Source organism: Giardia intestinalis, chromosome 5 (genome assembly GCF_000002435.2).
Source record: "Giardia intestinalis strain WB C6 chromosome 5, whole genome shotgun sequence".
NCBI lineage: Eukaryota > Fornicata > Diplomonadida > Hexamitidae > Giardia > Giardia duodenalis.
In genome coordinates this window covers 3,697,506-3,713,016 of record NC_051860.1, presented here as the reverse complement: position 1 = coordinate 3,713,016, position 15,511 = coordinate 3,697,506, and the positions used below count along the sequence as shown (strand labels likewise).

General features: G+C 51.6%; 5 protein-coding genes across 5 annotated transcripts; 2 read left to right on the top strand and 3 right to left on the bottom strand.

Moving 5' to 3' along the window:
* Window positions 1-187: 187 nt before the first annotated feature.
* Window positions 188-2,875, bottom strand: GL50803_00101120 (uncharacterized protein; the record flags this gene model as incomplete). Its single annotated transcript, XM_001704416.1, has 1 exon — window positions 188-2,875. The coding sequence occupies one exon, from the start codon at window positions 2,873-2,875 to the stop codon at window positions 188-190; it is 2,688 nt and encodes an 895-aa protein (XP_001704468.1).
* A 45-nt stretch (window positions 2,876-2,920) lies between these two features.
* On the bottom strand, window positions 2,921-5,764 carry GL50803_0015977 (uncharacterized protein; the record flags this gene model as incomplete). The annotated part of the gene is made up of 1 exon (XM_001704417.1): window positions 2,921-5,764. The coding sequence occupies one exon, from the start codon at window positions 5,762-5,764 to the stop codon at window positions 2,921-2,923; it is 2,844 nt and encodes a 947-aa protein (XP_001704469.1).
* A 937-nt stretch (window positions 5,765-6,701) lies between these two features.
* GL50803_00137604 (VSP S8) lies at window positions 6,702-8,603 on the bottom strand (the record flags this gene model as incomplete). The annotated part of the gene is made up of 1 exon (XM_001704420.2): window positions 6,702-8,603. One exon carries the CDS (start codon window positions 8,601-8,603, stop codon window positions 6,702-6,704), a length of 1,902 nt encoding a protein of 633 aa, XP_001704472.2.
* A 943-nt stretch (window positions 8,604-9,546) lies between these two features.
* GL50803_00114617 (High cysteine membrane protein Group 4) lies at window positions 9,547-11,961 on the top strand (the record flags this gene model as incomplete). The annotated part of the gene is made up of 1 exon (XM_001704421.1): window positions 9,547-11,961. The coding sequence occupies one exon, from the start codon at window positions 9,547-9,549 to the stop codon at window positions 11,959-11,961; it is 2,415 nt and encodes an 804-aa protein (XP_001704473.1).
* Window positions 11,962-13,689: 1,728 nt separating this feature from the next.
* GL50803_003269 (uncharacterized protein) lies at window positions 13,690-14,736 on the top strand (the record flags this gene model as incomplete). The annotated part of the gene is made up of 1 exon (XM_001704422.1): window positions 13,690-14,736. The coding sequence occupies one exon, from the start codon at window positions 13,690-13,692 to the stop codon at window positions 14,734-14,736; it is 1,047 nt and encodes a 348-aa protein (XP_001704474.1).
* Between the last annotated feature and the right edge of the window lie 775 nt (window positions 14,737-15,511).

The following is a 15,511-nucleotide window of genomic DNA, read 5'->3' as shown; positions in this document are numbered from 1 at the left end:
CCCATATTGTAAAATACGTCTGAGGCGAGGGACGATGCAAAGCATCATCTCCCATATTAATGGACAGAAGCATCGGTACAATGTCCAAAGGTATTGGTCTGCAGTCCTACCACCTGCATCAAGGCAAAAAAGCCTCTGAGTGCGTCTTTACATGATACATATCGACTTCTGAGGTTTTAAGATCTTGCTAGGAAGTAGGAATCAGCATTGTCGGAGGTCTCACCGGTCCTGCTCGCGCTCTGACCGCATTTCGGCGAGCAATTGTAGCATATTGAGGAACAGGAGCGCGCGTAGCTGCAGGAACTGATGTGACCACAGAAGGAGGTGCCAGTGGCACTGGTATGTTAGTGGATGCTACAGAAAGCGCGAGTGAAGACGCGCTAGAAGGGTAGACAGCTTCGTTGAAAAATGCGACATCTGGCGATGTCTCAGTAGACAGCTTAGATACAAGTGGCTGCACAACGGGCTGTGTACACTGAAGTGGTCCTAGCTCATCTGAGAAAGAAATGTCCGGGCCTGCATGAGTATCAACGCCTTCTGACACATCCTTAAGCCATGAGCTGGATCTGTTATGAGGATATGGGTGATGGAGGATACTGGGAGAGGTGGGCGCCTGTTTAGTGACGGTGAACGGGTTTAGTGAGCCGGTCTGAAGCGGCTGCTGCAAGAATTGGGACTGATTTGTGCTTTGTAACTCCCTGGCACAAGAAGTCTCCATGATGCAGTCTGTTTCTGGATCGAGTGTTCCGAAGAGCTTGCCAAGGCCTGTCGTCGCTTTTTTGCCCAGATTGCTGAGAAGCGTCCCCCCATCCGTCTGTTGCTTGTTCTCACCTGAGCACTCGGACGTCATGCTGGTATTACAAGAGGGAAGAATTTCAGATGCACTGTCATACCCTGGAAGGGCACTTTCAGATATAGTGGAGATGTTGCAAGATTGACGTATTGTTAGAGCTCCTAGAAGAAATACCTTTTCCGAGAGCTGCCGGGATAGTCTATGAGCAATAAACGCCGTTTCAGGCATCGTGTCTCTTCTGGACTTAATATCTGTTCCAATTCTGGTAAGCTCTGACCAGGCATGCATTGCCACAGGTGAAAGTGGAAGTAATATTGCAGAGAACGGGACCGTTGGCACGATTTTCACCGTTCTTACTTTAGGCTCAGGCCAGACAAGCGTAGTTAACGATTGAAGCCCTTTTTTGTCCTTTTTATTGTTAGTGACTCCGATTGCATCTGCCAAATTTGCTGTGGGAAGAATCTCAGCAGGAGGTAGTGACGCCTTCCCAGTTGAGGGTAAGATAGTACAATTATCGTATGCTGATGTGACGAACGGGGTGTTTGTGAATTGCTCGGGGATAATGACCAGTAGCGTATGCAGGAACCGTAGGGCTAGCTCAACGTAGCCACGGGAAAGTATCTCGTGAACTTTGTATGGCAGCAAGTGGGGAAATAGAGTAAGGTTCTGATGAATACTGGAGTCGAAGATGCTTTTGGGTTCAGGCGGAAAGAACCTTCCTCGAACTTTTGCTGCACAATAGAAGTAGGTCGCCATGTGTGTATACTCGACTAGCTCTGCAAGAAGGAGCATCTCTGGAGATATTTGCTGCTTTTCCTTGATGTCCTCGACAAAGACTTGTGTGATAACACGCAAATTGTTGGTTCTGAGTTCGATGGATGATGTGGATGCCATAAGCTTTTGTCTGTGAAGAGGCTGTTGAGGATTAATAAACATTGCCTGTACCATATGGTTTGGCAGGGCTGTAGCAGGTTTAAAATTAAGGAGGGCACTTACAGATGCGTGTAAAAGATTTGCATTGTTTTGAATAAATGTGGTGTAAGATCCTGGTTCTAAGATATATCCAAGAGCAATGCCAGAGAGCTGTGCTTCGAGTATGTAGCCGTGGAGTAGCAACTTAAGAAAATAGCGCCTCTGCATACCTAGGAAATCTGGATTCCAGCTTCCCTTGGGGGCACGTATTATTGTCTTGATAAACCAAAGAAGCACCGCGGGCCAGGCGTCAATATCACTGGTCTGCACACCAGAGGAGGAGAGGGATGGGAGTATGTCATTAAGAAACCGAAGCACTGTGGGGGACACGCTTTTGCTAGCACTGAAGAGTTGAGTAATCCAGACATTGTTTGAGCAGGAAAATGCTAAAAGGTATGCATTGTAGTAGTCGCGCGTGTTTATTAGGAAATCAAACGTCTCTTGTATAGAATGTGAGCTCATATAGTCCTCGAGGGTAGTATCTGGGGCTTGCTGGGTAGAATGTGGCCAAGTCATGGTTGCAGTTAGTGTAGAAGAACTAGAGTGTGCCTGCGCTAACTCTAGCTCACGTAACTCCTGCAGAAAAGGTGAGGCATCGGGAAGAAACAGCGACTGGTAATTGTCGTCAGTCGAGATGAGTTCCAGCCGAAAGCGGATGGCAAGATACAAAAGCCGGTGCTGCGGTGTCTCACAAAAGCTCAGAATGCTGTCGATGTACCTACAAACGGCCAGTGGATTTGTGGAGGGAAGCAGAGGGAAAATGGCATCTGGCAGCGAGACATTGAGGACAGGAGCAGGCTGGACTGCAATGCCGAACGTTGCTGAGATCGGTTGATGGATGGGTTTCTCCGGTTTCAAAGTATCTGATGCTCCCCTCAAAGGCTTGTCTGATGCCAACGTAACATCGGAGGATGGCAAGAGATTCGGCTGAGCTAGAGGAAGGGGAGTGAGTATCCCCGAGTTGAGGTTAGAGTTAGTGGGTTTTGCAGTGGAAATCGAGGAATCTTTCTGGTCGGCATTTACGGATACCGGGCTGCCCACGGGTATCTTAAGTCGTCTCCGGCCTCTTCCTGATCCCTGTTGCTGCTGACTTCGAACAGCGCCGCTCATTATCGGCCTTCCAATTAAAGGACAATTTACCCTTTCTGGGATAGTTTAATTTAAGAGTGTCAATGCAGAACTTATAGAAGCACCTAACATGCACTTTTCTTTAGGCGGACGCTCTACAGAGGTAGTGGCAATAGAAAGAGCATCTCCAAGTAGCAGATCGAGCTGGCGAAGCGGTGAGGTTGATCCTCTCACAGAGAGGTTCATCTCTTTGGCGATCTGTGTGATTTTTTTAATGTGCCCACTTATCTGCTCCATCCGCTCCCTCTTTTCTAGGTGAATTTCTGCGTCGTGTTTTGCGTGCAGTTCAGAGAGCTTTTCCTGTGATTGACTCAGTAGCGTCGACAGTCCCTTAGCCCCAGAAGCCATGTATGTGGTAGAGAGAACGTCCAAATCTGTAAATAACTTACTACTAAGAACAGGGATGTCTAGGAGAGGAGCAAGGCATGCATCACTCGCTAATTGTGGAACCTCTTGGTCTCGAACTGTCTTCAGAAGGTCCTTGCTTGCACAGCTATCTGCAAGGGAAGTGACTATCGACCTCTCGTTTTGGTCAAGTGTCGCCTTCTCAGGGGCGATCATATCTTCCAATATTGGGATGTGGACTAGGGCTCGATCGATAAGTGTGATGCACTCGGTAACAAAATCTGTAACACCCTGGATGTCATCTTCAATAGAGCGGTAGAGCTCGTCTATCGATTCAAGCCGTCTTGTGACACTGTCATCGGAGTAGAACAAGCTCTTTGTAGATGTTTCCTCTGCAAGTGCATCTATGCTATCTAAGACACCGATTAGCTCTGTGTACTTAGAGTCAAGCGGCTCGCACAGAGCAGTAGCTGCCTTTGATAGTTTGCTTGCACAATCTAAGAGATAGTTATGAACGTAGACACTGATAGTACTGACGGTGGATGTTAAATAAAGAGCGTGTGCAGATCTAAAGTTCTCTTCCCAGGCGAGAAATTGCTGATAGAATTGAGAGATGACTCCTTTGCTGGTACCTATCGAAGGGACCTCCTGACGGATCTCTTGCTCGATGGATGTCAACGTCTTCTTAATGGAGATAGCTTGCGTAGCCAAGTAACTTTGCTCAATGTTAAGCTGATCTTGAAAGTCTTGCATAGAAAGTATTGATGTTAGAAAATAGTTATCCCGATGCTTAAGGATCCGCAAACATGCCTCTAAATTGATAATTGCATCTGCTTTAAATTTATTTTCATTGAGCACCCCGTTGTTGAGCAACTGTGCAAGGCTGGAATGTTCAGATGCCGTAAACGCCTTCGAATACTGATAGCACACCGCATTGGTGATTGCATTTTTAGTCATGGACAGTATTGCAGAGATGTCTTTGGTTATCTTGGAGTTCAATGAAGACGATCCCAGGGTTTTATGAGAATCATTTATTGTGCTGATCCGCAAGGAAGGATCCGCTTCAAAAAGGTCGCTGCAAAAGAGAAAAATCTGGCTGACGTTGGATAAGCTTGTATCAGCTTGGTAGCTGGAGTACAAATAGGCGATATATTGCTGGAGTAAAATGGTCTTTGTTTGCTCCAACCCTTCGGATATCTTTGTATGGTCATCAAATAATCTAGATGATAGTGTATTAGAAATGTCCTCGTCTGGCACACTTTTCAGAGCAGCAAGAGTGTTGGCAATGTGATATTTCGCGTTAAATATTTGAAGCATAGTATCGATAGCAAGTGCCTTGTATCCAATGCAATTAGGAGAGAGTGAAAGCGATAGAAACAGCTCCTCGAATGCAGGCTTAATACGCTCATAGGCTCTTTCTGTACTTTCTACTACCGGGTTAGCACATCCGAGATAAATATCGAGGAAATGGATGATATCGGCCTTAGGAAATTCGGAAAGCTTGCTAGCAAAAGTTCGCATAGCAGCACAAACCTGTTTGCCAAGTCCCGCCAGACTGAAACTAACAACAGTGGAAAGCTTATCCTGCTCCATGATGGTCAATACCCGTGCTGTGAAAAGACGCATGTAGAGGCTCAAATGAAAACACTCCTCAGAAAATATGATATATTCTTGACCTAACTTGGTCGAGATTATGCTGTGCCGCTCCAGAATTTCTTTTGAACAATCCTTAAAAAGAAAGTCAGCCGATAATAGTGATTGGTCGTTGCCTTTTTCGGTAGATGATTGGAAGTTCTCTCTCACCGCGTTGCTCCAGCCCATACAATTCTTATTGTAGGCCGCCTCTAGTCTGCGACCATGACAATAAAGTGAGCTGACAGAGCGTAGGAGGCGGCTCTTTTCTAGAATGAGCCTACGCAGCTCTTGCTCAGACACGTGCACAAGCTTACAAACGAGGCTCGCATACAAGTTTGGATGAAGAATCTTCCCAAGCGAGTCTCCAATACTCTCCTGCAATGTATTTATCTGCTCCTCAGTTTCTCTTATTGCTTCGCGAATGATGTTCAGCTCCTCGGTTGTACGAGTTTTGGGCAAAATAGAAGCGGGCACGACAGACCTGTCCATCAGTTCTGGTTCTGACAAAATCATTGCATAGAGTGGAGATAGATCTGGAAGGCCTTGCTGTAGAGCCTTTACCTTCTCGCCTACTGTATGTATGAACCTGTGTCGCGAAGATTCTAAGGATTCGGTCAACTTATGCAGATTTTCACAAATACGTGACTCAATGGTCTGTTGCATAATACGTTGCTTGGCTGTGGTTATAGAAGCCTCGAGTGCTCGTATCTGTGCATCAAGGTGGACCAAAGAGGAGTTTTCTGTGGAAGAAGCCTTCACTGTTGCAATCGCCGATGAGCACGTGGTTGCAGGGGAAATTTCCTTCAATAACTCACCTGTGTTTGATATCAGTTCATTAATTTCACTAATCTCGTCAGCGACTTTCCGCCCAAGCTGCACAACTCCCTGCATTTTCTTTTATCCCATGTGAGTTTTTCAGCGCAAACTCTGTAGTTAGTGAACATTGACACTAATGTGTGTTCCTTCTATCCCCTAATATGCATGCCTCATACGATTTTACCCGTATTTTCAGTCATGCAGCATAAAATAGTTTTGCCTTAATGACGATTCACTCCACCCTAACTACGTCCAGAGATGTGCTGCTGGGCCCGCCTGAGGCGTGTCCAGAAGCCGCATGGACAGCAAGCCTGGCCCTCTGAGGATGGGGTGGTTGTAGGTAGCAAGCAGGGGCTCCCTCCACTAGTGCAGAGGGACGACCATGGGTCCAGTGCGGTCGTCGGTGCCTCTGTCTCGGGAGTACAACGAAGACTGGAGATCAGACACAACCACCTTGGCAAACAGAGCGGGGATCACCCCAATGACCCACCGAACCCAGAGGCACATACAACACCGCCCACCTCAGCCCCCACCAGGAGCCCCTCCAGCCTCACCGCCCCATACCCCTGCCTCACCCACCAGCCGGCCCACTGAGACCTGCGTGACCGCGACTGTGGGAGCGCTTCCCGGGACACAGCCAGCGGAGAGCCCGATGGCAGCCCCTGACAGATGGGAGCATCTAAAAAGGACAGCGACCAGGGCTTCACCCACCAAGGCGGCAGACCAAGGAGAGGCGCCACTGGTAGAGCGGAGAGCCTGCGAGAAGGCCTGAATCCAAGGCAGATCGGCATGGACATCCAGACAGAGCATATCCTCATGGAGCGGCGAGGAATGCCCAGACTCTGAATATATCACTGGAGGGCACTCCTTGTTATATCATCCATGACCAACGTTTGTCTCCGGACACGGCCAGGAAGGAACGGGTCCACTCGCATGATCTCTGGACCGCTCTCAGATAGCCCCAGCAGCACATTTATATAAGCCATATACAGCAACGCGTTTACTACCTAAGTCACGCCTTCCCCCTGCATATGAACCACCAGCAGAGGAAGCCCACGAGGCCGGCCACGACGACGATGACAGCGACGGAGATCCCCGCTATGGCGCCTGTGCTGAGGCCGCTCCTGTTGGCGCTACCACCGGTGTTATCATCACCACCACTAGTGCCATCTGTTTTAACATAGCAAGTAACAGAGCCACTACCACCAGCTGGAGGAGCGCAGCTTATGCAATTAGGCACACCAACTATTCCGTTGGCACTAGCATCACACTTCACGCAGCTATCCCCGGACTTGTAGTATCCGGGGAGACAAGTTTGACACTGCTGTGGAGAAGCACTTCCCGTGCACTTTGAGCACCCATCCGGACACGCCGGGCAGGAGCCTTGGTTATCTGCTGTTTGCCCGTTGGCACATGTCTGGCACTTTCCATTGGTAGCACTAGAGCAGAGAGTATTACCAGGATACGTTGTTGACTGATAGCACCCACCCGATTGCAGAAAGTATGAACCTGTACACGCAGTACATACCCCATCACCCGGGGTGCATCCAGTTACTGCTCTTGTCGTTGTCGACACACAGACGCCGTCCACTGGAACGTATCCGGCCTTGCACTTGCTGCAGTACTTCGAGCCCCCAACGATGGCCGTGCATTGTCCATCTGCACAGTTCTCTGCGTACTGTCCTGTGCACTCTGGGATGCATGTGCCAGCAGACGCACCGGATGCAGCGTTCAACACAAACCCAGGGTAGCATGCGGTGCAAGTAGTGCTGGTCGCATCTGTGCAGCTGGCGCACGACGAGTGGCAAGGGGTACAGACGTTTTGCTTGTCGTATGTCCCGGCGGGGCAGCTGTCCATGCACTCGTCCTTGAGGGGGCTAAGCTTCTTTTGACTGTCGCACTCAGAGCAGGTGACCTTGACTCCTGCCTCAGGAGCAGGCGTCTTAAGCGTGCACTTTGCGCATTTGTCTATGCCACCGTTTCCGGCTTCACTACAGCCAATACACTTCTTAACACCGCCGACGGTTGTCGGGAAGAAGCCCTCGCCGCATCCTGCTGCCGCGACGCACTCCATAACGCCTCTATCTATTTTCAAGTAGAGGTCTGCGGCGCACTCAGTGCAAACTGCAGGGCCAGCACTCTGTGGCTGAGTGCACTTGGCGCAGTTAGCAATTCCTTTGTAGCTGTTAGCTCCTGTTGTGTCATTGCACTTGATGCACTTGCCCTCTCCACCAGAGGCTGCGCCCAGGAAGTAGCCATCCTTACATGACTTGCACTTGTCTTCTCCACTGCTGGTGCAGGTCAGGCAGTTCTCTGCGCATTGTACCGCTACGCATGTCTTCCCAGTAGAATCCGGGGAGAACCCGTCCACGCATGCTGTGCACGTGGCGGTCTGTGGTGCATTCTCAGTTCCGGCTGCACTGGGAGAGGCGCACGTCTTACAGTTGGCGATCCCCACGTTATTACTGTTACCGACCGTGTCGTTGCATGCTATACAGGGTGGCGTCCCTGCAGCATCAGCAGCTGGATTCTTGAAATATCCCGAGCTGCACGCCTCGCAGACCCCTTGAGTTTGTGACGCCTGCGTGTCCTCGCAAATGAGATTCCCCGGCTCCGTCCCTATCTTGTAGCACCCTCCCCTGTGCAGGAAGAAGCCCTGAGCACACTGGGTGCAAACGCCAGTAGATGGCTGTCCCTCGCATCCGTTGTCTTTGTTATCTGGATAACAGAGTCCGTTGATAAGGTATTCTGCTGCTGTCGAGCACTGGGAGCAGAAGTTTGAGCCCCCAATCCAGACGTCGCACTTTCCTGTTGCGCACTGTCCTGTTTGCGGGTCACTGCTAGCCTCTGTGCATGTCGTTGCTGCCCATACCACTTGCAGGATGGCGATTCCGAAGATGATTTTCTCGAACATTGCCGGCAGCCCATAGAGCACGCAACACCAGGTGACGCTGCCACGTGGTGAGTGAGGATAATGTGCACCCCACAGGCATGCCCCGGTGTAGCGGATCTCTGGTGTCCTAGTGGCCTCTCCTGTGTGTGGCGTCTCTAGGGACCAAGGAGAGAATGGGCGTTGTGACATCTCAAGAACGGCCCCTCGCACATCACCGGTACCTATGACAGTAATCATCACTACGTGGATAGGTCCACTCAAGTAATGAATGCACCCACTGCTATGAAACTGGACCGATGCTCCTCACAAGAGCTGCCTGGATAAAGGAGAGAGCCACCGACAAGCCTCAGCTGTGCTCTGTCCAGGACCACCACACAGGGGCGAGAAGTCGGCTGGCCGTCACTTTTTAGCAATGACACCAACCACTGCCTCTGCTGGGTCCTCCTGGGATGCCTAGAGCGCTCACACATGGATTCTTGTGTGTCCTCCACGGCTATCTGGGCATAGTCGCCACGGTCTCTCGTAGTTCTGTTCCCTACTGTTACAGGCCACATGCTAGCCGCCTACACAGTACTAGAGCAGCTGTAGACAAGACCTAGGCGGATCGATGAACCAGTGTGTCTGGCTTCCCCTCTGGCTGTATCTTCTATTCAGTTCAACACTCTCAGATAGCATCCTTTACATAACAGATTTTGTTAAGCACATGGATCCATTCTTAACCTTCCACTGTTACTACAGACGACCGAGCTGTTTGGCTGGCGTATGCCTCTGTAGACGGTGTTATTCTAAACTATACAATTTACAGGGGTAGGCAGAGAGTATGAGGACTGAAGAGAAGGGAACTCAGATAGAGTCCTAGCTCAGCGGGATAGTGTCATCGTGGTCACGTTATCAATGAGTGGCAGGCTTGCACATATAGAAACCCTTTGGTACATATTGTGCTACACTTTATGAAAAACGCTAAATGCTCGGCCTTCTGCCGCTGGCTCTCCTTGCTTCTCTTTGCAAAAGTTCAAGAGATGTGTATTACAACAAGTTCGGCGTGGGATGTGATGGCAAGCAGGAGAATTGCGCCCAGGATAGATGTATCTTACTAGGATCAGATCAATTGTGCACCCAGTGCGTTCCTGGGTATGTTCCAATAGATGGAAAATGCCAGAAATACCCAGGAGCTAGCTCCTCTCCGTGCACTCCGGATGACCCTGCATCGCCGACTCGGTGTATTGCATGCAAACAGGAAACAAACATATTTTTATTCTATGGCAGCTGCTATACAATTACAACAGCACAGGACAGAAATCTGGGCAATTTTTTGTGCTCTGAAGCATCGAATGGTGTGTGTACTGAATGCTTTGAAAGTAAGTTTGAAAGGTATGTCTTTACCAATCCAGATGTGGGTGCAGTTGAGAAGTGCATTCTGTGCTCCGATACGGTCGGGTTCAATGGGTACAAGGGCGCCTCTGGGTGCTCAGACTGCCTTCCCCCCATCACTGATAAAATAGGCATCGCTCTGTGTGTTAGGTGTCACTATACTACCGAGGATAGACATTTTTATCCGATTGACTATCAATGCCAAGCCAAAGGGCCTCACAATTGCGTCAATGGTTACTGCACGTCATGCTACAAGACACATTTACTTTATAAGCTTGGATGTTATAGTCGGCACAGTTCAACCGGACTTGCCATCTGTGTAGAAGCCAACCAGTACGAACTAGATAATGTTACTATCTGCAAAGAGTGCGCAAATGCATCATACGCACCCAGGAACGGAGCATGCATTCTTATCAAGGAAAATCCATCTATTGAAGAGATCGCTTTTAAGTGCACAAAGGATCCAACTAAGGGACTATACACGGCCTGTCCCGCTTCTGCGAAGTCCTTCCTCTTCTACGGCGGCTGCTACGACGAGGACGCCCATATTAGCTCAAGACTCTGTTCAAGAATTGGATCAAATGCCTGTGAACAATGGAATAGTGCTTTCAAATGGATCTTCTCTAAGAATGGCGATAACAATAAAAATGGATATCTGTGTGGCGATATTACAAACGGTGGCATCTCTGGCTGTGCTACGTGTAACTATGCCAGCGGTGCTGTCACTTGCACGCGGTGCTCGGCAGGGTACCTAGGAGTGGACGGGAAGTCCTGCAGTGAAAGCTGCAGCGGAGACACCCAAGGAGCATGCACAGAGATAGTAGAAAAGAGTAGCTCAACCAAGATACTGTCGTGCCGGTGCATCTGCAGGATGGGCCTCTACAACAGCTCCGGAACCTGCACACCATGTACGGACTCGTGCGCTGTCTGCAAGGATGGCACACTAACCGGCTGCCAGCAGTGCAGCCCTGGCAAGATCCTAAGCTTCTCGATCGCCTCCAGCGAGAGTGCAGACTGCGTTAGCCAGTGTTCTGTTGGTAGTGAGTGTGCAGAGTGCGGCATCACCATCGACGGCAGCAGGTACTGCACGCGCTGCAAGGACGCAAGCACGTATCCGTTCAACGGGGTGTGTATTCTGAACACACAAAGGGACGCGTACTGCACCAGCAAGGCGAACGGTGTCTGTACCACCTGTTCCTCTAGTGCCTTCCTGATGAACGGGGGCTGCTACACAAAGGCACACTATCCAGGAAGCACTATTTGTGATAAGCAGTCAAACGGAAAGTGCACAACGACCAAGAAGGGGTACGGGATATCGCCCGATGGAAAGCTGCTGGAGTGCGATCCGACATGTCTGGCGTGCACCGCCCCTGGCCCCGGCCGCTGCACCAGGTGCCCCTCTGACAAGCTCCTGAAGAGGGCCTCGGGTGCCACCACCGGAAGCTGCGTCGACCCCGGCGCCTGTGTGGACGGGTACTACGCAGACGGAGACGCGTGCCTGCCCTGCGCCACTCCGGGGTGCAAGGCCTGCGGGCATGCCTCCTTCTGCACAGAGTGCGCGGGGGAGCTCTTCGTGAGCCTGGACGGGCAGTCGTGCCTGGAGGAGTGCACCGGGGACAAGGTGGTGGGAGAGGTGCCCGGCGGCGTGCGGAGGTGCTGGTGCGAGCGGGGCTTCCTACCGGCACTGGACAGATCCGAGTGTGTGCTCCCAATCGAGTGTCCTCCTGACATGCCGTCGTGTGCTGCCTGCAATGAGTCGGGTAACTGCCTCTCGTGTGTCACTTCGGGCCACAACGTCCAAGTAGACCAGCGGACGTGTGCAGAGGGGTGCGGTGCCAGGGCCTCATCGAACCAGGGGGTGTGCATGTGCGAGTTCGACGCGGTTCTCACGAAGGACATCTGTGTCTCAGCCAAGGAGCTGGCCAAGAAGAGAACGGCGGCGATCGCAGGAGGGACGGTGGCCGGGGTCATTGTGATTGGGAGCCTGGTTGGCTTCCTGTGCTGGTAGTTCCTTTGTAGAGGCAAGCGCATCAGCTCCTCCACGAGCGTCACATCGCTCATTCACTCCAAGTCTATGTAATGGCCGCATAAGCTTGCCGGCGTGTGCGTGCACTGTGAGGTGGTGCTTATTGCATACCGGACATCATGCCCCACGGCAATGCTATGTGAATGACTTTTGCATTATTGGCTTATCAGTCTGCCTTATCGCGGTCCCACTGTGTGCAGAGGAGTGTGCCTGCTGGCTGTTCTTCCAAGCAGCGTCCGTTCTATCGTGACACAGCAGGAGAGGAGCCACTCACTTACTCTGTTTCACTGAATTTAGCTTGTCAACTGCTGTCCGAACAGGTTTTCCATGCGAGTCATCGCCTCCCTGAGCATGCTTCCCGCTCACCGTCCGAGACCCGAGAACCGGATGTCCTAGATCCCCGTGGGAGAAGAAGAAGGTTTGCCCTATCCTCTTGGGATCTGTTGTGCTTCTCGCAGTGTTTTCTAAGACCTCCCCTTCCTCCGGCCGATTAGGGTAGCCAGGACTCAGTCTGCTTCTGTCAGCCAAGCACCCCAAGGATCCCGACTTGCCTGTCGAGGGATTCACATGAGTCACGTGTGGGTCCATCTCAACCAGCGTGGCGAGTGATTAGTACCATCACTGGCTTCAGCCCTCCGTTGCCCTGGGGGCTCCTTCGACCGGCCAGGAAGAAGGCCTCCTGCTCCTCAGTGCTCCCACACCCAGTGTTGACCGTCGAGCCATAGCACCTCATTAGTTTTATCACATCACTGTTATCATCACAAAAGATCCGTGCGTTGTAGCATAGATGGTGAGCTTGGAGCTGCTTGCCAGACAGTAGCTGACCCCGCGGGGATTGAGTGAAGGGAATGAAAATTTCTAGAAGGGCAGTGTGAAAGGCGGGACGGTGGCCCTCGAACCGGAAGCACGAAGCTCTCCTTTCCCGCCAGAACTATGGCATCCGAATCTCGGATTTTGGGTTCGGACCTAGGATCTCCTCCAAAATCCCGCCCATCTCTAGGGTATGCGGGACTACTGGGCCCGCCCCACCTCGCTAACCAGAGCTCCGTTTATCTCCTCGATCATACAACATTCCTGTGCGCCCACTTCCAACGGATTGCTAAGGCGCGCAAACCTGGCAATTAACAAGACACGTGTCAAAGGCTCACTGAAGGTCGCAGTAGTTTCTGCTAAATCGTGCAGCAGCGTGTTCGTCAAGCAACCTCAGACGCGTTGGAATGTGGCCCTAGCAATGCTACACTTGATCCCGATACACGTCTGCAAGGAGTACCCAGGCTATAACCCGTGCCCGTGGCCAGCCTTTCACTCGACTGAGGGGCCTCTGAGCTACTCTATCCTCTGTCCGTCGCCCCTGCCTCTCCTATACGTCGTAGCATAGGATATAGCGCCTGCAGCACTTCAGTAGCGAGGTATGTAGGCGTGGCCCTCATCCTTCAGTGTGTGCATAAAAATGTTACTAAAATTCTAAACCATTATGACACGTCCAATCTTTGTTGAGATTGGATGTGAGCACTCTACGGCCAACTCCATCGGCAAGAGCAGGGATGGCTGTGTGCCCATCTGCTTTCTGTTGCCCCTAGTGGGCAATGGCAGATTAGAACCAACCTGCGCCTCTTACTTGGGAACAAGAGGTCTGGTAACGATATATCAACAGACGCTGCTGCGAGATGTCCCTTTATTGCGGACATTATTTAAAAAGAAATTGAAGGCATGGGGCGCTACTGGTCTGGAAGGATAAGGATGCTCCTGCTCGTGGGGCTCCCATGCATTTTGTGTTCGCTGGCGCTAGGCTCTATGCCGCGTAATATTACGGCTGTCAAGCTGCACATAGACCGCTGCAGCAAGGAGGAGAGGAAGTTTGGTGCGTGCGTCTTCGATGAGGCCGCCAGCACCGACTTTAAGATATGGGTCGGTGTCAATATGACCCTCATTCTTTTCGTCCTCTATTACGGCGTCACCCACTCCATCAGCTGGTTTCAATGCTTGAAGGAGCACGGCTGTTGCGATTGCGACAGCTGCGATTGCTGTTGTTACTGTGATTGCGACTGTGACTGTGACTGCTGCGAAAGCTTCGACTGCTACGACGCGTGCACAGACGGTTGCCAGGATCTGGACGGGTTTGTATATTTCTACCTCATGTCAATCGGATTGGGGTACTGTGCTCTCGTTGACCTGATATGCTACTTTGCAATGCCGTTTCTTGTCACCGTTGTTTCACTGGGAAAGTGGTACAGGTCTTCCATGAGCCCTGTGGTCTTCGTGCTAGGCCAGTACAGCGGGTATGCGTCGCTGTGCATGGGCGTGGCGTGGATCCTCACCCTCACCGTCTGCCTCCCGTGTGTGACCTCGCGAAACAAGTGCGTGAGAAGCCTGGCTCCTGTGCTTGGAACCAGTCTTTCCTTCGGGCTCATCTTCGTCATCATCGCCGCCAGCTCCCAGAAGACAATGGAGAAGCTTAAAGTAGCTCATCACTTCGAGAAGTATCAGCTGATGACCTCCGGGCTCATCCTCGCGTTCACCAACGTCGTATGCTATCTCCTTACGTACCTCATCGAGCTGCGCAGAAAGCACATCCAAGAGAGCAACGAGCAGTTTTACGACCTCGACGACGAGTACACTCCTCAGAGCTCGTTCTCTAACGTTACGCAAAGCGGCTCCTATGCGTACGAGCTGACGCGCTCTCCGGCGGAAGTAACTGACCCATATGATGGCTCGACTCTTACTGTGTCCCGTGCACAACTGAGCACCTTCGTATAGTAAACGGAGGCGTAGCCGCGCTGTTGTGTCAACGAGGGCTTGAAGAGTGCTGATGTAGGCCTGTAGGAGACCCGGACCGATCCCTGGAAAAGTCGAGATGGTCGATCAACGCATCCACTGGAGCAGCGGCCCACACTGTGACTACGCGGCGCAAGTGGCTTGGTCGGGACTTCGACGAAGCAGGATCGAGAGCAATGGCCTGGATGGGATACAGCTGGAAATGTATCCTAGGTGTCCACACATCATCCTAGACCCCAACCTCAGGAGAGCGCTGCAGCTCTCTAGCCACATCGTTGGCCCACCGCGGCGAGGTATCTAAGACATGGCCAGCTAACCCCCAACTACAGCCTGCGCATCTGCCCGGACACTAGAGACAGCAGCAGTCAGCCGATTCCGGAGGAGAGAGATGTAGTGGGCCGTGCTATGAGGCCGCAGCTCGTCCAAGCACGGCACGAAAGCAGCTGTCTAGGGGCCATTGTCCAGACCCCAGAATGAGCAATCCGATACGCTCTAGCATCCCTACTACTCACGGTGGTGCTGACGATAGTATCTAGGCTGCTCACAAGGGGGACATCTCATCGCCGACGCCACTCAAGCAAACAACGGCCCGGAGACACGGCATAAGGCAGTGCTCCATCAGCAGAAGAGAGGGGTAGACAGAGCACTTCTTCGGTCAAGGAGCTGCGCGGGGGTACGAAGGACCAGTGCTAGGGAAGACAGCACGGGCCGTTGCAGGTCGCCAGAGATGTTGCAGGCGCGTGGTTGGCAGCCCGAG